The 25,725-nt window shown below is 44.6% G+C and overlaps 1 protein-coding gene across 1 annotated transcript in view; it reads left to right on the top strand.

The window, feature by feature from the left end:
* Positions 1–25,725, top strand: part of adarb2 (adenosine deaminase RNA specific B2 (inactive)) — a 244,419-nt gene that overhangs the window by 136,278 nt on the left and 82,416 nt on the right. The window contains exons 3-4 of the mRNA XM_008291184.1: positions 12,192–12,278; positions 13,168–14,120. Coding sequence (XP_008289406.1) covers positions 12,192–12,278; positions 13,168–14,120 — 1,040 coding nt within the window. The remainder of the gene's footprint in view (positions 1–12,191; positions 12,279–13,167; positions 14,121–25,725) is intronic.

The following is a 25,725-nucleotide window of genomic DNA, read 5'->3' on the forward strand; positions in this document are numbered from 1 at the left end:
TTTCCAGCTCCAGCCGACGTTCAGGCTTGAGCTGCGGGGCTTTGACACGAACGGGCCAATTTGTATCTAACCTCACACCTACCTATTGACTCCCACACACTCTGAGATTGGAGACCACATACGGGGTCACATCACCATCTGAGTGCCAGGTCAGCGTGCTTGTGCACTTACTGCCGAGGCAGGCAATAAGCAACACAACGTTTCTCTCCATCGGCGGGACGGCATTTCAGCTCCCGTTCCATGAAAGTTGAGAGAGTGACGGCACACGAGTTGAGCTAAAGAATGGTAGCGTTTGATATTCTCGCTTTGCATCGGCGCAGATGACAGCGCTGTGCGGCGTCGGGCTGCACGAGCCCGCTGACAGAAAGAAGGATAACCGGCGGGGGGAGATGAGCAGCAACACACTGAGAGGCAGAGACGTTCCTGACCTGCTTAGTGTCATTACGCCGCAGACTTATCTCGCTCGCTGTGCCTTGTAAATACACTCGAGTGCTTGTTATCAAACGAGCCGGGCGACAAACCTCATCCAGGTTTGAGTCTTCAGCTTCCTCTGCATGCTTGTAAATGAGTCATTCTCATGGATGACAGCCTGCATTAATATTCTGTTAAGGAGGAAAGCGAGCGCGCATTAAATCCGCCACTTATCAGGTGGAGATCGTGATCTGTGCAGAAGTTTGGGAGGGGGAGAAAGTCATGAGCGTTAGCTTTTAATTGCCAAAAGGTATTCGGCGGAAGGACAGCAACAGCATATGGAATTCATTTTGCTTATTTCTGTTCCGTCTCTGAAACTTGAGCTGAGGCTAAGCTGGTTGGATGACATGCTGCTTGCGTGTTCCTTGGCGTCACTGTTTTCATAAAGGCCTTTCCAGCACTCTGAGGTACCATTGTTAAGATGCTGCTAAAAGCTTTTGCAGTCAAACTCAATGCTGTTCAAAGGCAATATACTTTCTATTCAAGGTGCAGAATGCGCAGTGAAAAATTTATGTTTTTTTTCTTACTTTTTTTGTAGTTTGGGCCTGAGATATGACATTAAAAAGCTTTTATCATGACAGTGCTCTCAAGCCGTATCCCTTCATGAAGTGTGGCTCTCAGAGGTGAGTGCTTGAGGAGATGTGAGCCGTGTTAGGCGGCGGTGTGGACGACGAGGCAGAGCTTCGGCGTGATCATAAGCCCCTCGCCGAACCATCGCAGCGTCTGCTGGGGCTCTGCGACAATCCACTGCCGTCACACACTCTGAGCAGGTTCCTGCAATGACACTCAACCATGGCGAGTCACCTCTCAGGAGCAGAGGAGTGCGCTCTGTGTCCCGCTGTCAAAATAGAAACGCTAAAGTAAGAAGAAGAAAAAAAAAAAGGCGAGAGAAAGTGGCATCAAATTTTCCCCTGTGCCACAATATGATTAAACATGATATGATTCACTGTCCTCTGGAGTTCATCTCCTTATACTGCTCACTGTTGTATTCTGTTACCGCCTCGGTTTCACTCTAAATGAAGTAGCCCTCGCTCCCGGTTCTGCCTATGAATTCAGAAAGACTCTAAATCTTATCTTTTTGTGTATATATAGAATGGGGCAGCAGCCTCCTGCTGTTTTACTGTTTGCAGTAATGAATGGTAAGAGAAGATAGAAAGAAATACAGAAATGCGACGGATTGTACAGCTATGAGAAAGATGAAAAGATGATGTTAGCATGCTGAGTGTACTCACGTAGAGAATCGAAATACTGCACATTTACTGTAAAGCATGTTAAAATGTATTGTGTCTGTGTGTTGTGATTAATCAGTGAGTCACAGGACTGAACTCTTTGATTCTTTGGTTTTGTCAGATCATCCAGACAAAGTTCTGCTTTCTTACATCCTGGCAACACAATACGTGTGACATGAACAGATTTGCAAAAACAAATGTTTTTGGCTTCTTTAACTGGCGCCAAATCCTGGCTTCATCACTGTCTAGATTTCTTAATTATGGAATTCTCTGAGGGATAAGTTTCACAAAGCAGGAGCCGTAACTGTGACTGTGCGACAGCAAGTCGTGCAGCTCATCAGAGGATTCAGGAGAGTTTGATAACAAGTGTTGGCATATTAAACCAACGAGTGCTGATAGGAGATCAGAAAGTAGCATACTCTGTTTCTATTGACATTTTGTGAACGATTGGCTTTCTTGCCAAGAGTTGGACAAGATTGATGCCACTTTCACGTCTGCTTGCCAAATATGAAGCTGAAACTAGAAGCTGCTTAGCTTAGCTTAGCATAAAGTCAGGAAATGGGGGCGATGACTAGCCTGGCTCTGTCCAAAGGTGACAACCTCTTTAATACACGAGTTAACACATAATTAGTTTGTTTAATCTGTTAATTAAAAAAAGTGTCAAGTGTACACAAACATCCATATGGACTCTTCTGCTTGCAACCCAAAGTATGATCCACCGACTGCACAAGTACCAGAAAAGTGAACTGGATATCCGTTTTGTGGCCCACATGTACACCATTTTGTTTGAACTGTATTCCACATCTTCAGTCCTGTTCTTGTTAAGTGATTGCACTGTTTTGTCATTTTGACTTTTTCATGTTGCGGGCTGGGCTCCAAGGTGGCTCAGTGGTTAGCACCGTTGCCTCGCAGCAAGAAGATCGCCAGTTAGCATCCCGGTGAGGACACCTGAGATCTTTCTGCGTGGAGTCTCCATGTTCTCCCCGTGCAGCGTCGGTTCTCTACGGGTTCTCCGGCTTCCTCCCACACAGTCCAAAAACATGCTGAGGTTAATTGGTGATTCTAAATTGTCCGTAGGTGTGAATGTGAGTGTGCTTGGTTGTCTGTCTCTAAGTGTCGCCCTGTGATAGACTGGTTACCTGTCCAGGTGAACCTGCCTTCACCCTGAGTCAGCTGGGATAGACTCCAGCCCCCCATGACCCTAGTGAGGATTAAACGGTGTATAGATAGTGGATGGATGGATGTTGCAGGCCGGGCGATCAAATAACTTAATCAATAAGAACATTGTTCAATAGAATGTTTGAGAGTTTCACTGGAATGCATTTGATGCAAACCTCCATGAAGGCACAAAAGACAAAAACACAGAGTTTGGTAGCTGGTAGCATGAACAAACCTCAAGTATGCTCCCTCCATGGATCATCAACAGCCTCACATTATAGTTGGAGACCCTTCATCCTCCGTTGCCCCACAGTTAGCTTCCATGTAGGCATGCTAGTCCGTTGATGCCAGGACCTCTTGTTGCCCCCGTTGTGCTTCCCTTGACGTAGGCTTCAGTCAAAAAGCAGACATGTTTTTCAGTCAGAAAGTCATGTTTGTAGTGCACATATACCCCCCCCACCCCCGGCTGTAGTACGTATATAAGCGACTGTTTTGAGGTCCTGTCAGGAAACTGTCCCCAGAAGAACCAAGCAAGTTGATCCTTTCAGTTGGTAAAGCTAACTGCTTCCTGGTTACAGGCTCATGTTTAACAACCAGACATGAGATTAGTCTCATCTAGCTCTCAGCAAGAAAGCAAACAATTGCATTTCCCAAAATGTCAAACTATCGCTTTAAAGTTGCCAAAAACTGTACGATAATGTGTGCAGGTGTTTAATTTGCGAGCCCACTGATTCATTATTTGTCTGCCAAATCCTTGAGAAGGAGTCGTGTGTTTGCTGATATTGGAGGTTTGTGCCTACATAATTCTATTTCCTATCTCCTCGTCGCTTGTAATTATCATTTTAGAAATAAGACACTATTTGTGAATTACGATTTTTGGAAGTTTAATCAATTTCATCCTCAAACGGTGTCTCGCGCACACACGCGGCTTTAAACGCGATTAAATGAAAAGCAATACCTGCCAACCTCAGTCCCTAATGAGAACAAGAAATTACAGCAAATAAACTGAAAGGGAGACGTTTGCCTACAGGCGTCAGTGTGAATACCACATGAACAGAACAGACTGCACTGAAAAAACCACTGACTCTAAAAGACCAAAACACACACTACATGCAGGGTGTTTGCTGAGCTGCTTTGTCCTCAGTGTAATCAGGTGCTAAATATCCAACAATACATCCTCCCTCCACCGACAGACACTTAAACTGCTTTCTAAAAGTAAGCAGATCCTCCCACCACATAAACTCACACACAGATACTGACAGAGGGGTGATACCTCGAGAAAAGGATGCATCAAATTCCAACTACGCAGCTAAATAGTACATCTAACCATATTATAGCTGTTTGACTATTCAGAAGATTGACTGTGGGTGTGGCCCAAAGCAGCGTTACTATTGTTCTATGGTTTTGTTGTTGGACTGTGTAGTTAATCCAATTTTATGTCTGCCAAAAAGTCAAGACAGAGCATGAAATTGTTCTCAGCGTGTTTCCTCTCTACTGTTAGCTGATCTGTGCACAGCAGTCCAAGTGTACGATGGCGTTCTTCTCGCTTGTGTGGACAAGCATTCATGAAAACTTCTTACAGTTACAGATATGCAGCCTTTAACAATGTGTAGGTACTCATATACGCTGCTCATCATTTATTATTCCAGGTTATGATGATGCAGTTCACACACAACATAACCTGGATTGTCACCATCGTGACATGGAAACGCTGCCAACGAATATAAAAAGGGTAAATGAGCTCATAAGAACTACAGTGTTGGGACGATCAGTCCTACAGTTGACACAGAGCTGCTCCAACCATCCCAGCGGAGGGAGTTCACCCTAAACAGGCTGCCAGTCCATCACCGGGTTAACACAAAGAGATAGACTGATAGGTTCACTCATTAACCTACCATGCATGTCAGTGGACTGTGAGAGGAAGCCAGAGCATGAAAAGGTTCCAACTTCCTCGGTGGTAGCACTCACCACGGCATCATCACGTGGCCTAAACTAGTGAATAAGATGTAAATATAATCTAGACATTACAAATAACACCTGAGTTGTTCTTTGTCCACTTGTTTTGGAACTTATCAGTCCATTAAAGTCCCATTATCATAGACGTACATACACCCAGCAGGGACCTCCTCCTCCTCTTAGGCTCAGTAGGCTGTTGTACTGCATTTATTGGAGCTAAGTTATCATTTCATGTAATGGCAATGGAGCAGTTTAACACTCACAAAGTGGGAGAGAAGTATGCATGTGGAGGTTGGAGGGGCTGGTAAGTCCTGTTTTGTGCCATAATTGTAGTTTTATTCTTTCACTTAAGTCTCATTTACCTGCTTTTGAACCCTATTCAGGACGTTCATGTTGCCATATGTAAGAAGGTCTTTCGGTGTCCATTGGAGCCCAAGAAATGTTTGTTGGTATTCATTACAGACTTTTATACTATGTTAAATTGTTTCTGATAAGTTGACGTATTTTTGGTTCCAAATGCATGACAATTGTCCGTCTTTTTATATTTAAAAATTTAAAAAAAAACAATGCCTGTGACCTAAACCAAATGGCCTGGGCTCCAAAAGACCCCAAAAGTCCTGAACAGGGTTGAGTCAGTGATTGGTTGTGTTTAATTACCAAAACTACTTCGTTACTTTGCAAAAAGGACAGCTCCTCAGTGTTACTGGTGAGGGTTAGTGTTATAGGTTCGAGTCATTCTGTTTGATTTGTCGCAGCATAAAAACTCTGAAGCCCTCATCAGCCACCTCTCCTCTGATCAGGATGGCACTGGAACATCCTTTACAAGGGGTTGGTCAATAAGTTCCACTTGTACTGGATTGTTCTCCTGCAGGCCGACACCTGTAACCTGCTGCTGAATCAATTCACTTAATCTTTTATTTATTTAAAATGTGCTTAACTGTTAGTTATGCTTAATGTTGTACTCAGGTGGAGTCAGGACCTGAAAATACTTATTTTTTTCCACAACCATGAATCTGTTCTGAATTGAGAATCGATACCTGCCCCGATGCTTTGTGGTGGCGGCTTGGATTGATTTCTGGGTCGCATGAGGACGGAGGAATAATCAAACAAGACAATGTGGGATGTCTTCAGTCTCCTGCCAATGTCCTGTCCAAGAAGTAGAAAGGTCCCGCTCTGTTAAGTGCACTTCTCATTCTGGTGACACTTAAATTAGAGCCCAACACAGAACAGTTTTTATCGCATCACATTACAGATTTATCAAGTCATTAGTGAATAATAAGAATACTTTGTCCTCTCATCTCAGTTTTACGTTCATGTGTATACAGACAGAAGTTGGAGGGAACACTTAACACACTGTCTCTTTTTACGTGTCTTTTTTTTTTCTTCCCATAAGAGAAGTGACAGAAATCAGGTTTTAAGTGCAGAAGAGAAACAATGCAGCCTCTCATTTAGTGGCTCTCCGTCTCAGACAGGGAGGAGAGAGAAAGGCAGGTGGTGAACGGAGAGAGAGGGAGAGTCAAAGATTTCCCCCAGCGCCTGTTTCAATAGTGTCTCCCGTCGCTCATCTGACCCATTCGTTATGCTGAGCCATGGGGAAATCTGATTGGGCTCATTACCCTCTCCTCAGATCTGATGCAGGAGTGCAAGGAGAGAGAGAGAGAGAGAGAGCGAGCGAGGCTCCTCTGCAGCTCATTGTGAATGGACACCATCTCCAGTGTTGTCACTATCAGGAGTGTGTGGCCATCTGCCAAGGCTCTCCCTATCTAACCTGGCTCTCCTCCTCCTCCTCCTCCTCCCAGCCTTTGTGCGGTGGAAACAAATGAGCGTCGTCTCCTCTCGCCGTGTCCTGGTGCAGTGGGGGATGGACGTAGTGAGCGCAGACTATTGGCATGCATTGTCTCGTTCATTCAGGCCCGATGCTGAATGAGGAGGGATGGATGACAGATACCGTGAAGGGCGCGTAAGGTAACCGAGTCCACATCGGCGGAGGTGATGGGCTTGATGAAGTTAATGGCAGGCGGAGGTTTTTTTTTCTTTCCTTTCTCGGCTTTGAAGTGAGGCTTTCACACAGAGGATTGCAGATTCACCTCATTCGCCCACGTGTCGTATGAGGTTGCCGGGAGGATGTAGCGCAGAAAGTGACAAATTTAGAAACACAGAGCTGACCTCCCGTCAGACGGCTTAACCTCGTTATCACCTGAAAAGAGCACACCGACTCCTGACGGATGTGAGTTCGCTGATTATTAAACTCCACATGATTTCTGTGTAAAGGAGCTTTCGGGAGGTCTTACAATCTGGCACCCATATGGACTTCCTCATTCACTCATACTAAGCGATAAAACTGATAAGAGACATTTGTGGACCGCGGTAGCTCTTGGTTAATAGTTTATGTTCAAGGCTGAAAGCATTTCTCTGGGAAACACAAGAAATCCTGCCTCCTGTTTCACTCAGAGCTCAATCATAAATCAGAGTCAAGTGTGCTTGTGCCGCTGTTTCATAAACCCACCAAAACACAGTCAGAGGTGGCATTTGGAGGATGACCTCTAAACTGCTCGCAGGTCATTCAGCGTCAGAGTTATTGAAAACACGATGATATTTTCTACTCAATAGCCACTTCCTGAGACATTTCAAGTGAACTGTGCACCATTGAGTGAAAAGAATTGTTTCGGAAGGTTGCATGTAATTATGCAGACCTGAAGAGCTCCGTAGACAAAACCTCTGTTCTGACTGTGAATGTAAGGCTCGTCCAAATAAAACTCCTTTCAGCGCTGAATAAAAGGCTCTGTGCAGGCTTTCACACAGCCCAGTGAGGAGTCCAGTACAGCAGCAAAGCAAAGAGGGTGAATCTCTTCCTCTTTATATCGTTCACTTTTGAGGGATGACACTTCATCTGCTGGTCTTTCCACCTCTTTGATCCAGACAGAAATATCATCACTGTGGATGCACTGTCTGGACATTTTGTACTGCTGTTCATGGTCGCCAGAGGATGAAACTCAGAGACTTGGTCGACATCATCAATGACATACGAGGTGAATGCGAGAAAAGTTCCAGGACTGGTGTCACAAACGCAAACTACAAACTACTAGTTTTCCCCTTCAGACGATCAATCAGCACGTCTACTAAGAGATCCTGTGGCGTTTGCTTCGTTCAGATAAGAGGTGAGAGTTGTGGCAGGACCAGTGGTGGCTGCTTCACCATGACAACGCCCTGAGCATCCCACAGTTCCTGGCTGAGAAGAACATCTCCGTGCTGGAGCAGCCTCCCTATTCACCCCACCTGGCTCCGTGGGGTTGTTTCCTCTTCCCCAAGCTCAAGGGGGTCATCAAGGGGACCCGTTTAGAAGACGTGAACGACATGAAGATGGCTGTGATGACGGAGCTGAGGAGGATCCTGGAAGAATCCTTCCAGGAGTGCATGGCAGTGTGGGCGAGAAGGCTGGGGACGACTCCAGGAGGATTACTGTGAAGGGAAAACTTGTAGTCTGTAGTTTGAAATATATCATTTGTGACACCAGTCCTGGAACTTTTCTGACACACCTCGTAGACGCTGAAAATGTGCCAACGCCAATAAACACAACTTTTTTTTTCTCACTATCTGACAATATTTACAACTAAACTTTTCCTGTTTTAGGTCAGTTAGGATTAACACAATTATTTCTGTTTGCTAAACGCCAGAATAATGAGAGAGATTTTTTTTTTAGAGATTTTTTATTTTTTTTATTGCTTTCTTCAAAGTCAGAAGTTTACACATATTTCCTTAGTATTTAGTGGCATTAACTTTAAACTGTATGACTTGGGTCATAGTTTTGGGTTTCCTTCCACTAGCCTCTCCCCATAGTTTTCTGGTATTTTGGCCCATTCCTCCGGACAGAACTGGTGGAACTGAGTCAGCTTTGCCAACATGCTGACCACTCAGCTGTTCTTCAGCATTCTGCTAAAACCCTGATTTTAGAACCTCAGTGTTGTCTGACAAACTCACTGTAAACACGAGTGAAAGATAAACGCCGATGATGAGAATTTGGTCACATATTTATAAAATTTGAAGTCAGAAATCAAGAAAGCTGGTTTGTGCTTGTAAAATATCAGCTCTGTCCAAGTACAAAGCTGTTCAATCGAAGCTTGGGTTTGTTTTGGAGTTGCACTGCTGACTTAATTGTTTTTTATTTATTTTTATCATGTTGGATTTGCCGGTTTTGCCTAAAAGTTTTCCGCTTTGAGAAGCAGAAGTCGGACCATGAGGTATATCTGGTATGCTCACCATTCAAACGTTTAACTATCTTTCTGTAGGACTCCACCTTTCAAGCCAAATAAGCGTAGAACAAATTTGCAAAACACCTCACTGGTCTCCAACATTGCCAAACTCATAAACCTTCTCAAATTCAACACACTGAGAAATAGAAGCAGGCTTTAGTTGCTTACTTGCCTGCTCAAACAGGATTTACGTCGCTGCTACAGATGTTTTCTTTTTTGCTGTAAACCTGTAGATTGGAGTGTTAGCAGCTTCAGCTTTTTTTTTTTACCCCAAGGAAATTACATTTTCTGACGCTTGTGGTTTTAAAGCTCGTGACATATCCTACGTACTGTGTGCATCTGTTTACACCAGGCCCCGGCGTCTCATGGCCCAGTGGGCCATTTGACTTGGCAGAAGCTGTTGAGTGGGTGGTTTAGATCCCTCGGCAACGCGGGATTATCAAATATACATTACAGCTGTTTCGGGCCCTCGTGTGAAAGCCCGGGCTCCTGTGTGTTAATTGCTGGCCTCGCTGTGCTCCCTAATTTCATGCTTGATGTGAACATTTGTCTTTCACGCTACGACGGATCTGGATACGTTTTGTGTACAAATGCAAGACTGAGCTAAGATATGCGGTCCCAGCCAGCAGACCCTTAAAGACCCCTAATTTTGTCACATTTGTAAACACACCAGACAGCCATGTTTTCTACTGTAAATGGGGCTTTAGGGGCTTTAAAAAACAATATAGACTGATTTGGAAACGGTCTGCATAATGACCCTGTTGGCCAAGGGAGTCATTTAGGGCCAAATTGCTGCTTGTGTTAAGCTTTAGTCCGTAATTAGGTCAGAATGAAAATGCTTGTATTGTGATGTTGGCCCACCAGGACTAGCACAGCTCCAGCCTCAGTGTTTAGAGTGTATCCATGTGTGTCAGAGTGACTCATTGAGCCCCTCTAGTGCTGTTGAGCTGCGAGGAGAGAGAGCGCCGGGGGCCGAGCTCATTCACAACCATGCGCTCTTATCAAAACATGTTTATTGCACTGTAATGTGGCGCCCTGTTTATGCAGCATTTAGCCGCGTTAAACTGTTGCTACGCAGCCCGAACGCCGGGCCGGAGACCAGCAGAGCTTGGAGGTCGTCTTGACCTGTGGTTCACCCTCTAAACCTCCACACGCCTACACAAACTCCTCTCTTCCTTCCTCCTGTCTCTGTCCTCCTCCATCACTCACCTATTTCTTCTACTTCTTGTCTGCCAACCGCTTCCTCCCCCCCCGTGCTGCCGCTCCCTTACCTTTCGGTTTTATTGATCATTAGCCGGTGTTGGAAAGAAAGAGGAGGTTTAATTAAGGAGCCAGACTGGTCTGTCAATTCTGCTCAGCGCTGCATGGAGAGCACCAGACCAAGCGATGGTCCTAATAGGGCTTCATACTGTAAACAACACGCACACCTGGACAGCAGCAGGCCCCGGGGAGCAGCAGCACAGAGCCGCTGTCGACCAGTTAGCGCTGATAAAGGGAGGAAGTTTATCATCACACGAGTACAGGCTGCTGTACGGAAGACTTCAGATGTCTGAGCTACATAAAATCAGACAGAAATAGGAAACACGTTGCTGCTTTTTGTTGTTGTTTATGTGTGAATTTACAGTTTAAATGCACGTCAAGGGCTGCTTATTCAGCTTTTTGTGTCTGAGTGAATTTATTGTTGTTGTGACATGAATTTTTAAATCTGTATTAAAATCAAACTGCACCACAGAAAACAAAGCGAGGATCGCTTCTCAGTGTTGTCCAGCAAAGACCCGCCAGAGTTAAATACGACTTATTAACCCTCATGAGGACACACGATGAATCATTTTCTTCTTTTCTTTATTATTTTTATGACTTATGTTGAGGCAGTAAACACAGGAAAAAGAGCAGGAGAGTGACCTGTTGTTAGGGTCTGCTGGGAATTGAACCACGTGGTCCTCAGCTATCAGTTCACCCAAAACTTTTCCTAAAAAATGAAAACTCCAGCGTTCAGTCCAACCATAATGTGGGACCATGACCAGAGTTTAGTGCTGCTAAACAAGAGCTGCCATCAGCTAAATAAAAGCAAACAAATTGTTCCGTTAACATATTTTTTTTTAATTTAATCCTGGCAACACTATTTCATGTGCTGATGCATGTAATACTGGAGATCAGGATGAATGTTCTCATATTCAGATGTTGCTTTTCAGTGAAAATGTGATTGTTCCGGACCTTTTGTACCAGTCGTTAAAAAATAAATCCTTCTGCAGCAGGTAAAAAACACTTAGTCAGCCTGAAGTCATAATGCCTGAAGCTGGATGAATTAAATATAAAAAACACATTAACTCTGGAACAGTTTTATGATTTCATTGGCATAACCAAGCACAGCGTTCATTACAGTAGCAAGAGAAGATCTGCCTTGCTGATGCATACACTGACATTATGGGTTGTTGCTGTCCTATACACGCGCAGTCGATCAGCATCCACATACCCACACATGCACACTGCTGGAACCTACAACACTGGTCCTAGAACCACTTTTCGTCTCGTGTTGTCTCTGCTCTGATGAAACATTGTTCACAGCCTCCTGACTGTTCCTGGTTCTCTGGTATCACTGTTGACTCTAATTCTGTCGGTGATTTCCCACAGCAGGACTTGGAGCTGCGCTGTGATCTCTTTGTGAATGAAACAGGAACAGGCTGCTCAATGTGACAATTTTCAGGAGTGTTGACTATGCTAATGGTCAAATCTCAGGAACAAGTTTGTGCTGTGATGAGATTTTGGTGAGATTGTGTAGAAGCAGAACTCACAGAGAAAAGCAGGAGGGTTTGGATAAGAATATTAAAATGTTCTCCAACCAGGTCCAGTGTTTGCTGTCTGTCACGTGATCTCTCTGTTTCCTTCTGACTTTTTTTCCGAGACATTTTAAATCCTCCATATGTGTGTGTGTCTGTCTGTGTTTGCTTCTTTGTGTTGTGTACATCGTGCTCTGTGCATGTCTAACAGACTTGTTTGCATACTTGTGCTCACTTACTTGTCCCCGTGTTGGGCCAACGATGATCCGCGGCTTTAATCGATGAAACTATCAAAACATCTGCGCCGCTGCCCTCTTGTTGACTCTGCGTGTCTCTTGTCTCTCCTCCAGAGAAAGTCAGTATGCTGTCAGCATTGATCGCTCCCTTCAAGTACATAAGCCCTGGGACCAACAGCACAGAGGACGAGGACAGTTTAAGTAAGCTGCTGCCTCCTTTCTTTCTCTCAGTCAGCACACTGCGCTAACTCTCTCGGTGGCGGGCCTCTGTCGCTCGCATAATTAATTATTTGGGGAACGAGCTCTTTGATTACACACGTGTGTGTTAAAATCTTATAAAAGTGAGCTATTAAATATTAAATTTGAGTGTTCGTGATAAATAAGTCATCAGATAGGTACTTGCATGCCTGCATACGCTCTCATCTCGAGCTACAATCTGCCCACCAGTGAATGTCTCCCATCCCACCATTAACATTCTTGTGGCGAGATCTGAACACCCTATTTTTGTTCATTTCCCATCAGAAATGCAATACGCCACCACTTCCCCGTAACTAGGTTTGAAGAGCGTATCACAGCTGTTCAGACTTTGCTCTCACGGAGGATAGAAGTGTGAAATAAAGCGGGCTACAGACATTTCTCTCATCCTTTCTCGGAATGCCTGCCACTCGACGCGATCCCCACCCCCCATTACAAATAGGATTGATGCTTTGCATTGGCCACGGGGACCAATGTTTCCCACTTACGACACAGATTCAGAACCAATTTGGAGGCAGATTACAGGATGATTTGGCAGATAACATCGCCATTTTAGGGGATTTGTATTTGGCTTTTAAAATACTTAAATATGATAGAGTCCTGTGGTATGAAGTGGGCTCGGCTCAGGGAGATGATTGTAGATGTGTTCATTACCATTTCATTGTGTATCAAGTGGCTCAATCTGCCTTGAGAGATTTTTCTTGATTCATTTTGTTCAGCCAGGATGAACGTGAGCGTCGACAGTAATGACTGCTTCCTTCTCACTCTTGTGTTTTGAGTATTTTTTTTAGCACTTTGAATGATATTGTTTCTGTTTTTGCTGTTTTCAATGCAGGCACCAGCAGTGCAGAGGTGAAGGAAAACCGTAACATTGGTAACTTAGAGGATCGGCCCATAGCCTCCGCAGAGTGCCAGTCGCTTTTCTGCTCCGACTCGACAAGAAGCGGGAGCTCTGGCCTGAAGAGGAAAAGGCCGCTGGAGGAAGACAACAACGGGCACCTGTGTCAGCTCCGTCTGATTTATAAGAAACTCTCCTGGTCTGAGGCTCCAAAGAACGCGCTGGTGCAGCTGAACGAGCTCCGGCCGGGCCTGCAGTACCGCATGGTGTCTCAAACGGGTCCCGTCCACGCTCCCGTCTTCTCAATCGCTGTGGAGGTCAACGGGTTGACCTTCGAGGGCACCGGTCCCACGAAGAAGAAAGCTAAGATGAGGGCTGCAGAGTTGGCCCTCAAGTCCTTCGTCCAGTTCCCCAACGCCCCTCAGGCCCACCTGGCCATGGGAAACATCTCAAACCCTTCTGCCGACTTCACCTCAGACCAGGCCGACTTCCCTGACACGCTTTTTAAGGAGTTTGAATCCTCGCCGTGCTCCGACGGCCTGTCATTGTGCAACTCAGCGACGGAGAGCGAGCTGCTATCGAGCGAGCTGCTGAGACACGGACGGTTGCTTCGCCACACCTTGGACCTGATGGTGCAGGCTCAGCAGAGGCTAGGTGGGATTGTTCCAGAGCCCGAGGCCCCCAAGAGCCCCGTGGCACTGCTCAACGAGCTTCGGCCGGGCTTGCACTACGCCTGCCTTTCGGAGCGGGCTGAAGGACGACGGCTGCGTAGCTTTGTGATGGCGGTACGCGTGGACGGGCGGATATTTGAGGGCTGTGGGCGCAGCAAGAAGCTGGCCAAGACCCAGGCGGCCCAGTGTGCTCTTCAGGCCCTCTTCAACATCAGGACAGCCCCTGAGGGGAGGACAGGCCTCAAAGCCAGCAGGAAGAGTTGTCCTCATTTACCCCAGGTGAGTACAGACACATCCCCAACGCCTGTCTTCTGCTAAGCTTCTTTGGCAACCACTTCACTTCCTACAGGGGCCTGTAATGACCAAAACAGCAGGCGTGCAGCGCAAATCCAAACACCTTCCAACAAGTAATTAAGGAGGAAAAGCGATAGGAGCTAAAGAGAGCGGGATAGAAAGAGAAATGGTGGCAGTGCCGATAAAGATGTGTGTAAGCAATCTGACTTTAACCATGTGTCAAAAATAGTGCTCATAGTGAATGTCCAAACCACAAATCTGTGTGTGTGTGCGTGCATTGTGTGTGCTCTGCAAAGCCTGGGCCTTGAGTAAACGATATCTGTTTGTCGGTCTATTTAAATAGAAAAGCATGTAAATGAAGCTAATTATTGTCCTTGTGCCTCTGACACATGAGGAATCTCAGCCACAACCCAAATGGGGTTTTTTCTCACAGTCTTGTGTGTTTGTCGAGCTGTAATTGGGAGAGTTTTGTAATTTTGCAAAATCTCCTGTTTCCTCATGTGTGGCATCACAGTGTCTACAAACATTAATTCAATCTGTTGCCCAAAGGAAATAGAAAAGCAAAGAGCAAATCGACAAACAAACCACTGAGACCAATCCCATGCTCATTTACCCAAATATGTAAATAGCAATCAGAGCAAGGAAACTAGTTTTTGAGAAACTTGAGGAAATTGGAGAGCCTAAAGACACAGTGGCTGGATTGGCTGGCACTTGTTGACAGCCATTGAAAACTTCATTGCAGCTGCAGAATTTCATCTAAAGTAAATCTGCCCTGGGTAGATAGTCACACTGATTTTGGTTGTTTACTATTGTTTGCATAGAGAGGAATTTCACATCCAGGCTGTCCAGGTCACTGACATGTCGACAACTGAAAGTGAAACTTTAAAATTTCCCTCAGCTGTCCTGTTAGAACACAAAAGACTGTAAAACACTGCACTCTCGAGGTCTTGAATTGAAAAATTAAGCCGTTCACATCCAAAGCGTCCTCTCCCTAAAGTCTTTCCTTGAAGCCTTCTGTCGACACACTGCGCGCCCTGTAGGGTATGTGTTGTATTAACATTCTTTTCTAGCCTTAAAGAAAAAAACTGGCAAGAGTGTCCTTCCCCAGAGCACGACATCAACCCAACAAACCTGCACATGTTTGCCTGAGAGAAACTTTTTCTTTTTCTCCCTACTGCCACGGTGTCTAAAAGGATTTTAAGAGGATTTGCCGCACCCGTTTAGTTCCAGAAAGCACTCGCTTGTGGAATTTCTTGAAAGTCAGCCGTGCTGTCTGCCAGGCTCAAGAAATGTTTTATTTTCATTGGTAAAGGACAGAGGCGTGCATATATTATTCATGCATGCATGCGTGAATAAACATGTGACCAGGCCTGTGTTTATAATGTGCTACATGTCTGAACTGTTGCGTTCTGTTACTGCAGAGGCATCCAGCGCACATGCGCTCCCTCTGTGTTCACATGCGACTCAGTCTTCTTGCCAAGCATTGATTGCATGGGCAGTGGTTGACTACACTGCAGATGTGACGCGTAATGTGGGGGTGGTTGCCAGCTGTAGCCTGAGGGTAGTGCAAACGGTATGGTGGCATGCCAGCTAATGTGTGCCAGCTCAGGCTGTTCTTTCCTCAGATTCCCTCCAGCTCTACCTGTTGCAGCATAAAGCTAAGAAGTCCTATACAGTATATACCGTAGAGCCTACTGATGAATTAATTGTTATTATCGTGTCAGAAGTGTGTGATAAACACGGTCAAAGGTGTAAACCTTGAGATGAAAATATGTAAAAATGCTGCCAGAATGCCAGAAGTTCAGGCTTAGCAACATAACATGATCTTCCACATAAAACTGATGTGAGACATGAGAACGGCTGTGAGTTGTGGCACTTCTGTTGCTGAGGCAGCGGATGCTCGCAGATTTTCTGAACAACGCGTTCAGAAAATCTGCGAGCATCCGCTTGCACATTTCAGATCAGGTTAGAATATGTGGAGAGGTGTTGAAATTGTCGGCATTTTAAGTTTATATTCAAAGATAGAAGTGACATCCAACTGCTGCTGTTAGTTTTCATAGATTCTGTAGCATGGAAAAGTCGGCCATCTTGGTTTTTTTTTTTTAACCGGGCGTCACCAACGAGGGTTGTAGCCCTGCCCTAAAACATACGCTGCTTAATTATCAATTTTACTTGAAATTTGACCATAATTTACAAAAAGTATTTGAAGGAGACTCTTTGGAGACCTTTAACCCACTGGCTAAATGTTTACTGAGGGAGCAGATCAAAGGTGAAGTGCGTAGCCTTTCTCATTAACATTTATTTCTAGACGAGCTGCCCCCTGATGGTCATTACAAATAATGCATGTTTAGAATGCGTCTGTGTTGACTATCCAGACTCGGAGGTCAGGACAGAGGCTACAATGATCTGAGATGAGAGGCTGCATGGAGGACCAGTGGAAGATGAAGGCGTTGTTGAACTGTAAATCATGCAAAGACATGTCAGCAGGGCCCCGGAATACCAAAATAAACCCAGACATGTTTATAACTTAACATTTATGTTTTAAAAAAATGTTCATATTACACAATTCTTTGACAAATGTTTGTTATTTTATACAACAATGAAGTCAGAAGAAGAAAAATAGAAAAGGTTCTATTTCATCCCCAGGTCTCTTAACATCATGAGTGTTGTTATTGATGATGGGAATGATGACCGAAGCTGCTAAGAACATGATAATGAACCCTCGTGTAATCCTTAAAAACAGAGCAGGATGAGCTCGTGTTGCTTTATGGCTGGTTGCATACATCTCAAAGGGATTCAAACTGCACGCTCAGGTGTTTCAATACCATGTTGTTTTTGGAGATAGACTTCAGAAACACCCACACTGTGACCCATGTGGACACAAAATAATTCCTTTTTGCAAAGAAGGCTATGGGCTGTTTTAACAGCACTGAACTGTCTCACACAACCTTTGGGCAGATTGGTTTACTTTAAACACCCACAGAGTTAACCACCACCAGATGTGTAACACAGGTTCAGAGGTACAGTAAAGCCTGTGGACAACACTTGTCAAGGAGAAGAATTCAACGCTTAAATATAACGAGGGGTGGCACTGAAAGGAAGACAGTTTTTCAGTATTAGTCTGTATTAAGTGAAGGGAGTGAGAACATGAGGGTGAGGGTTTGTATTCCTCAAACTTGGGCTGAACTAGAAGGTTGGTAACTCCAAACTCCATCACCTCAATGAATTATTGAAACTCACCAGAACTGCACGGTGCTGTATTCTTCTCAGACCTTCCTGGCTCACATACGAAGGAATAAAACAAGGAGATTGACAAGACAAGCATACGATAGACTCTCCTGCACTAATAGCCCAGACTTTCCTCCATCCCTCCTACACTCATGTCTCTGGGAATTGACTCGAATAATCACAGCAGAAATGAGGCACCGGGCCATACTTTGCTTGGCATTAAAGAGCTATATATCTTCCAGCAAGGACTTTGATTTGCTATTCCTTCATTTAACCTTTATTTGTCCTGGGAAATCAAATAAGAATGTATTCTGTGGAGATCTCTTTCCTTACATTCACTTTAGTCCTGTTATTCATAGCTGAGAGGCGCCCAGTGCAAACACAGGCTTGGGTTGAGAGTTAACTGCTTTGTTCAGCAACACATACGTAGAAGTAGTTCAGGGAAGGGGGGAAATTTTTAGGAGATCAGGGGCTCAGTGTAGCAGACTTCTAGTCACGAAGCCAGTTCTGTAAGGGACTGTATGAAAATAACTGGGGTGGGGAGGAGGGCTGAATATTATATTTCATTAAAAAAAAACAAAAAAACAATTCTCCTTATCGTCATTATTGATATTTACTTTGGACCTTCCCCTCAGTATCTCAGTTGAAAAGTTCAGAGTCGAGGGCAGCAAGGTCATGCACCAGGTCATGCATCGATCGACATTGGGACCAGCGTTGCAAATGTACATTTCACTGTGGACTTGCAGAAGCAGCACCGTGTCCAAGTCTGCAAGAACCTCCGTCAGCAGGCCCAGGATGACCCAACTTCCATGCTGAGGATCATCACTGGTGATAGGGGTTGAGTTTACAGCTACAATCCAGAGATATAACAGCAGTTGTAGCAGTGAAGGAGCCTTCAGTCTCCATACCAAAGCAGGTGCGTCAGGTTGGGAGTGTGCCAAGAACATGCGTTTTATTTTCCTCGGCATTCGTGAGACTGTTAAGTTCTAGTCTAACATCTTGAGGCATCTGAGAGAGAACATCTGATACAAAGCAGCTGAACTGTGACACAGAGTCATTGTGAGTGCTCCGTCATGACAACACACAAACATCATCACCCTACCTACCTGATTTGGTTTCCAGTGGCTCCTTCCTCTTCGCCAAAGTGAAACTCAGGCCTAAGGATTGCTGTTTTGACGCAGTGGAAAAATGCAGCATGCACCACGTGACAGAACGTCTGTGAAGATTCTCAGTCATCCAGGTCATGGCAGGTTAATCGTAGCAACTGGACTTGGTTGAGTTCCTTGAAGACGTTCCACCTCTCATCCAAGAGGCTTCATCAGTTCTGACTGACTAGTTGGGATTTCCACATACTTATATCCTTAAGGATCCATTAACACCTGGTTTCAATTGGGGGTTTGTTGCTCCTCCCCCTCGTTATATGAGTCGTTAGTGCTCCCCCTGCCACAATGAGGGTTCGTTAGGGTCTTCTGTGGCTAGGTGTGGATGTGATTTCATCTTCCTGGGGAGAGATCTTAGGACTGAACTGTAAACAGGTGAGAGGTGACGCCTCAGACCTCCACCTCTGTTGAGGGATGCTCTTCCCAGTTTGACATAGATGGCTTCTTTCACTCCTCTCTCAAACCATCCGGCCAAAATCTGTCCATTATTGTCTTCAAATAAGTGTCCTTTGTCCTTAAGATGCGGGTGGACTGCTGAGTCCTGTCCTGAGGAGCTGCTCTTCTGTGTTGTGCCATGTTCATGTGGAGCGGTTGTCTGGTTGGTCTGGGCATTCCTCGCTGCACTGGACTGCGTACACCACGTTGACTGAGGTGTTTTTTCGAGGTGCAAACGAGGAACTTTTTTTATTGAGTCTCGTAATATTACTAAATGGTGTAACTCCATCTACTCTATTTCTTACTAAAGTGCTGCTGAATAAATGTTGTGTATTACCACCATCATATGAGTGACCCGGGAACAGGAAACAGCTAAAGGCCTCGTGCTCGGCAGTATTTTCAGCTCGTCCTGAACCCTGTCTTCTTGAGATTACGTTCAAACAGTACTCATTTATTTTACCAATTGTGTCATGATTACAATCATAGTCAGTGTCTGGATCGTGTTCCCAGTTTCCCTTCTTGCTGATTGAATAATCACTTCATGGACCCCAGTGTTTCTGGAAACTGGAGTTCACATCTTGAGTCGTGTCTGTGGCTGGATTTGCTGAACAAAGGCAGTCTGATTGAAGTTAGTGCCAAAGTATAACCATAAGAAAGACAGTTTTTAGTCACTTCAAGGGGATGTTCAATGACAAGACTGCTCATTGAGGCAATCCATAACTCAGTTTAGTACTATATAACCAGAAGGGGGTGCAAATGACAAACTGAACCTGCATGGTACACTCAGTTTTTGATCTTGTTTTATGATTCATCCCATAGACAGAAAATAGAAATAAAAAGTTCAACAACTGTCCTCAACAATAAACACCACAATAACTCCCCCCTTTGCTGACCTGCCTCCTCTCCGAGTCATTTTGAAGCACTCCCTAAAGCCAACCTCAAGGGTCCATCAGCTTCTAACCATAACTGTTAGTCTTTATTATTCATCAGTCAGTAGGAAGCTGTTCTTAAATCCTGTCCACAGCACTCTAGTTACCAGAAAATGTCTTTGCCCTATTAAAGCCTGCACAGTGAAGTGAGAAAGTGCCGGAGTAATCCTGACACCCATTTTACCAAGTGGAATGATTACCCCACTGTTCAGGCCTTGATTGGCCACTTAATCTCCACTCGCCGTCACAACGCACTGCGGTGTTGCCAAGTCGACTGAAGCCTGAGACGTGTGTGTGCAGCTGTGGGAAGGCGGAGAGTCAGCAGGTCCGTGTGGAAGGACAGCAGGGAGGTCAGCGGTCAGGACGCAGCGCTCTGCCACCTCGGATTAAAGTCCGTTTAAATAGGGAAATGTGCTCGGTGGCAGAGCAGAATGAAAATTAGGGTTAATGGACAGTTTGAAGAGGGAAAAAAAAGGCTGCAGATGGGAAGCATATCTGTCGTTTGGCTGCACAAAAAAGTACAACAGAGTGTTTTAATTTGTCGTCATTTTACACAAGATCGCATGTATATTGTCCTTTGCTTCGGTGCGGTTCGGAATGATTTGATTTAGTTATCTGCAAATGTGAAGCTTCACAGATACAGACGGATACAGTCTGGTCAAGTGGAGTAATTTCCCTTTCCTCCGCCACGGCAAATTGAATATGATTTGAGACACGTGAAGGTGACCCCTGTCAGCCGCCGAGCCTCTCGCAGATTGTTTTCTTTGTCTAATCTCTCCCACTTCTAATCTGTCTCAATATAAACAGCTGTGACAGGCTGATCATTAATTAATATTGCCACAACAAATTAGCGACAGTGATCGCCCGGCCAAGCACCCTGTCTAAGATAGAAATCCACCAATTCAGGGTGAGAGAGAGACAGAGACAGAGAGAGAGAGAGAAGGTGTGAACAACACATTAGAGAGGAGTTGATTAACAGCTTTGGAGACCTTGCAGATAGTGTTAGAGCCTCAGCATGTGGACAGTGATGGCGGCAGATACACACACAGTGACAGCCACCGCAGCAGACTGTTCTCACTGTATCATCTGTGATTATTATCATAAGTGACGCAGCGCAAATAGCCCGATAAAACGTCTGCAATCATCTATAGAGTCAGTCGAATAAAAGGTGTCGGGAGATAAATGCAGAAACACTTACAGAGTGTCATCAAGTGGCAGATTTTTTTTTTTTTTACTCATATGTTTCTTGCTTCATAGCATCCAGGCTCAGTTAATTTTGAAAGTGAAAATGTTCCGTATCAGTATTTTAGATAAATCGAAGGATCATTCTGATTTACAACCGGCCAGACAAAAACAACTAGAGCGAATCACACTGGTTTTATTCAAGTTGTTCACCTTGTTGACACACGACCATGTGGTGTTTTCATTATTTGATTTTTTTATTTTTCTATGCCGGATGATGTAAATAAGCCATCAGCATTTCCACCTTAAAACTGCAGCATATTGACGACACATTTCAGAACAGATTCCAGGGTTTCATGCATAACAAGCATGACGAACCAACTTTCTGGTTTTTCTTCTTTCAAATTCTTCTTTTAAATCTGTTTCTAGATTGAACATGCAGTGTGACTAAATTACTCCAACGTTCCAACTTGCCGTTGTGTGGAGCAGTTTTACAGTAACTGAGCAGACTTGTAAGTGAGCTGGTGTGCTTGAGCTGCAGCAAATAGCGGAGCAGTGGGTGGAGAAAGAGAGGCCGGGACTTTATAGATCTGCCTGTTCTCGAGGAAGTAACCGTGTGGAGTTACATGTCAGCAATTTTAATGCAGGAAGGGAGTCTTTTAATGTAAAATATGTATGTAAATATGTCATTTTGATGTATGGAGATTAGTTTTTAGTATTTTAATCAGTGACATCAGAGGGGCTTTAAGCAAACCTCCAGGTCTACCAGACTTATTTTTACCCAAATTGTGAGTTCCACATTCGTCTCACTTTACCAACATACCGGTTCAATGTTTACCTGTGTTGTATCTCTAGATGCTGTAGCTGTTTGTGCACGAAGTTTTTTGTGTAAACTACTGAGTATTTTTGGATGCTTTGACTTTAAGTTAAACAAAGTAGTTTGCATTATCACATCAATTCATGTTTTGTGTCTGTATTCTTGTGTTTCTTGCCCCCTCAGACTTTGTGGCAGTCTTAGAACTGAACCCATTAATCGATGAGTTAACAGACACACAACAGGACCACGGTTGTATACATGAGTGATTCCCAGCTTTGGGCCAAAAATCCTGTTTTAAAAATGATTAAAATCAGCGTATTTTAGCCATAATGGTTACATAAATATGTGATTCTGCTTCTTCCACATACTGTTTGTATTGTATGTCTGCTCTCCACCAGTTTATACATGAAGGTTTGTTTAACTGGTGCATTCTGCTACTAGCCTACAAACCAGGGATCTCTAACTCCGGTCCTCGTGAGCTACTGTCCTGCAGGTTTTAGACGTTCCCCTACTGCAACACACATTAATGGATCTCCAACAGCTTGCTGTCAAGTTCTACACAAGTCTGTTTTTGTTTTTTTTAAACATGTTTTTGGGCTTTATTTTTGCCTTTATTTAGAGCAGTAGAGATAGACAGGAAAGAGGGGAGAAGAATGGGGAGAGACCTGCAGCAAAGGGTCGTGAGCAGGAGTCGAATCCACGACTGCTGTGTTGGGAACTAAAGCCCCTGTTTATGGTTCACCCACTCAACTAGGTGAGCTATAGGGGTGCCCCTACACATGTCTGTTAACGATCCATTAATGTGAGTCAGGTGTGTTGCAGTACAGAAACATCTAAAACCTGCAGGACAGAAGCTCACGAGGACCAGAGTTGGAGATCCCTGCTCTACAATAATGGTAAGGTTGTTGGGCTGTTGTGTTCTCTTGTGATGCTGTTGTGCCTGTGTTTGTTTAGGACTAACATTTGTATGCTTCAGTCGTCCCCGGGGACAGTGGGGGTCGGGAGGCATCATTATTCTGGGAGGTGGGATCTGAAACATTTGTGATCCCCTGTTTTAGATTTTCAATCAATTGTTTAAGTAATTTTTCAAGAAGAAACGTTCACGTAAAACATATCGTAGTTCAAGCTTCTCAACGTAAATCAAGGCTCCAGGCTGTGTCCAAAATGGTCGCATTGGTGACCTTTTTTGAGAGTTAAAATTTCAACTAGTCGCATTGGTGCGAGTCCAGGACGATGGTGAAGCTGTGTTAGTGTCGCTGTAGCCGGCGCAGGCAGCTGCTGTGTGGACCACAGAGGTAGAAAGTAGTACTTTTATAACGTCGGTGTACAATTTATGCTTAAAAATGGGGTCTTCTCAGGAAAAACAGAGCACACCTGCATTCGCTGTTTTTTTTTTTCCACTCATAGAAAAGGTGGATGTAAACAAGAAAAATCACTCTGTTTCAGTTTGGACAAATCTGACATTAGAACGCTCTAGTTTACTCTTTTTAAAGTCATTTTTGGTCACACACCTGTCTGAGCTCACCACAGATACCAGCAGCATCCACCGCAGCCTGCTATGTGAGGCGTTTAGGGAGCGTCGGTAAATTGTAGCATCTATCATAAGAAAATGTTCAGCAAGTCGTATGTTTTTGGTGGGAGGTGCGACCAAATGAGAAAGTGAGTCTGGAGCCCTGCAAATGACTTCCTGGCTTTCTCTAGGCTTCTTTTTTAAATTAAAAAAACACTCTTAGGAGCTTTAAAGCTTCAAGAAGTAAAGTTGCCAAGTTCAACTAACCAAACCCAACAGTCCAGTCCCATCGACAATAACTAGAGAAGAGCCTCCCCCGATACACAGAATCAGTCTATTTAATACGCTAGAGGTGAAATAATGCGGCGCAACTTATAGACCATTCTGGAAATAGCAGCAAAGAAGAGGAAGAAGGTGTTTCGTCAAACTCAGCTACCTTGGTGTGAATCAATGACCTTCAAGGAACCCAGACTGCATTTATGCATCAGAAACGTAAAGCGACAGCAGGGGGGAGGCTGACTTCTGTTAATTAGCAGATGGATGACCGTAAGCCATTTTTAAAAAAACTACGTTAAACGCAACTCCTCATTAGGACTCACTGAGTGTAATGGATCAAATAAAAAATCCACTTACATTCTGATCTAAGTCGATGACATGGTTTTTTAATCCTTTGGACACAGAACAGCTGAATTTATGTTTTCGATCGTTGTACCGCCAAAACACGCAATATGAAGACTTCGTATTTGGGCCTTGTGTCATTGTGACGAGCATTTTTTATACTATTTCTGGATGTTTTGAGGTAGAAATAATTAATCTACTAATTGAGAAACTAATCTGTCGAATAATGGATAATGAAACTAATCATTAGTTGCGGCCCTGGAGATGCCACCGTGTCCCCAGACCTCTGTAATTACTCTGCTGAGTACAGTACTATCAGCTGAAATAATAGCTAAAACTATGCAAATGAGACCCAAGTTGTAATATAATGAATTATGTTTCAGAGAGCAGCAGCAGCAGGTCTTGTTGTGTTTTAAAACTAATCCTGGAGCTCTGACCCCTGTAAATGAGAGCAACATGGGATTCCCTTATGTGCATCCATAAAGTATCTCATTACGATTTGTCGCTTATGTGCAAAAAGTAATGAGAGCGAGAAGCTGCTGTTTGCGTGCGGACCGTCGCCGTGCCCTTTTACCAGCCACTTGGCTCGTCATTTGGTATTTAAAGAAGAAGCAGCGAGGGAGAGTGCAGATTTGTGTGTGAAATTACCAAACAATAATGTTTCCCCCCCGTCTGAATGGGAGCGCCCTGTACACGGAAAGGTTAGAATCATCCTCATCTGTCTAATATGTATGCAAAATATGACCTATGAGGCTGCTGGCTGTTCAATCTAATGTACCGCGTCAGCATGCGGCTTTGAGGGGAAAATCCCTGAGCAGGGAGGAATTGAAATGGGGTTGGTTGGGTCAAGTCACCTCGCACACAGAGTAAAACGCCCCTGTAATCTATTCCAAAGAAGCGTGGCGCTGCCGTGTGCACCTCTGCTCGCCCTCCGCTATCCTGACTCGCTGCTACTAAGTCTTCATTCTTCATGACAGGCCTCCATTCCACCCGTCCCCTCTCTCTCCCTCCTCCTCCTCCTCCTCCTCTACCCTAGCTGTGAGCCAGAGCATGGCTATAATCATTTCTGAAGAACCTCTCACACTTCATTAAAAGCATAATCAAGTTCATTACAATTTCATAGGCGTTCAGGTAGCAAATGGCTTCCGATAAATCACGACTATTGGTCCTGTGTGGCTGGCATGTGTAGGTTTATCTCTGGCTCTCAGGCAGGGGGAGAGGGGAGGAGGGGGGAGGAGGGGGGAGGTCTGGATGTCTGGCCTTTAAATGACCTTCCAGCCTGGAGCAGTGGACCGTTCTGTCATAGGCGCTGAATGGAGACGTGCTCACGCCCAACGTCGGCGCCCTCCGTTATGTAGAGTCACATACAGTCGGCAGATACACGAATGTGGCACCGAGGGGTGGCTTTAAAACTCATCTTCCTGTTTAACTCGGAGCTGTTTGGACGGCTGTTGGTGGTGTTTAACCATCTTCAATGTTCTCTGTTGTATTCTGTAGAGCTGTTCCACCACAGGAACGTTCCAAGGGTTGGGGTTAGACCCAGATCCATTTGAGGAACTCTGCTTGTATTTCTACCAGAGGAATTAGCAGCTAAATGTAGCTCCTGTCTGCAGGTCTTAGTGGCAAACACAAGTCCCATATTCTGCCTTATTCTTTGTTGTCTAACGACATTCTCAGGAACTAAAGTTAGCTGGTCAAACACATCACATGA

This window comes from Stegastes partitus, unplaced genomic scaffold, assembly GCF_000690725.1.
Source record: "Stegastes partitus isolate 25-593 unplaced genomic scaffold, Stegastes_partitus-1.0.2 Scaffold724, whole genome shotgun sequence".
Classification (NCBI taxonomy): Eukaryota; Metazoa; Chordata; class Actinopteri; family Pomacentridae; genus Stegastes; species Stegastes partitus.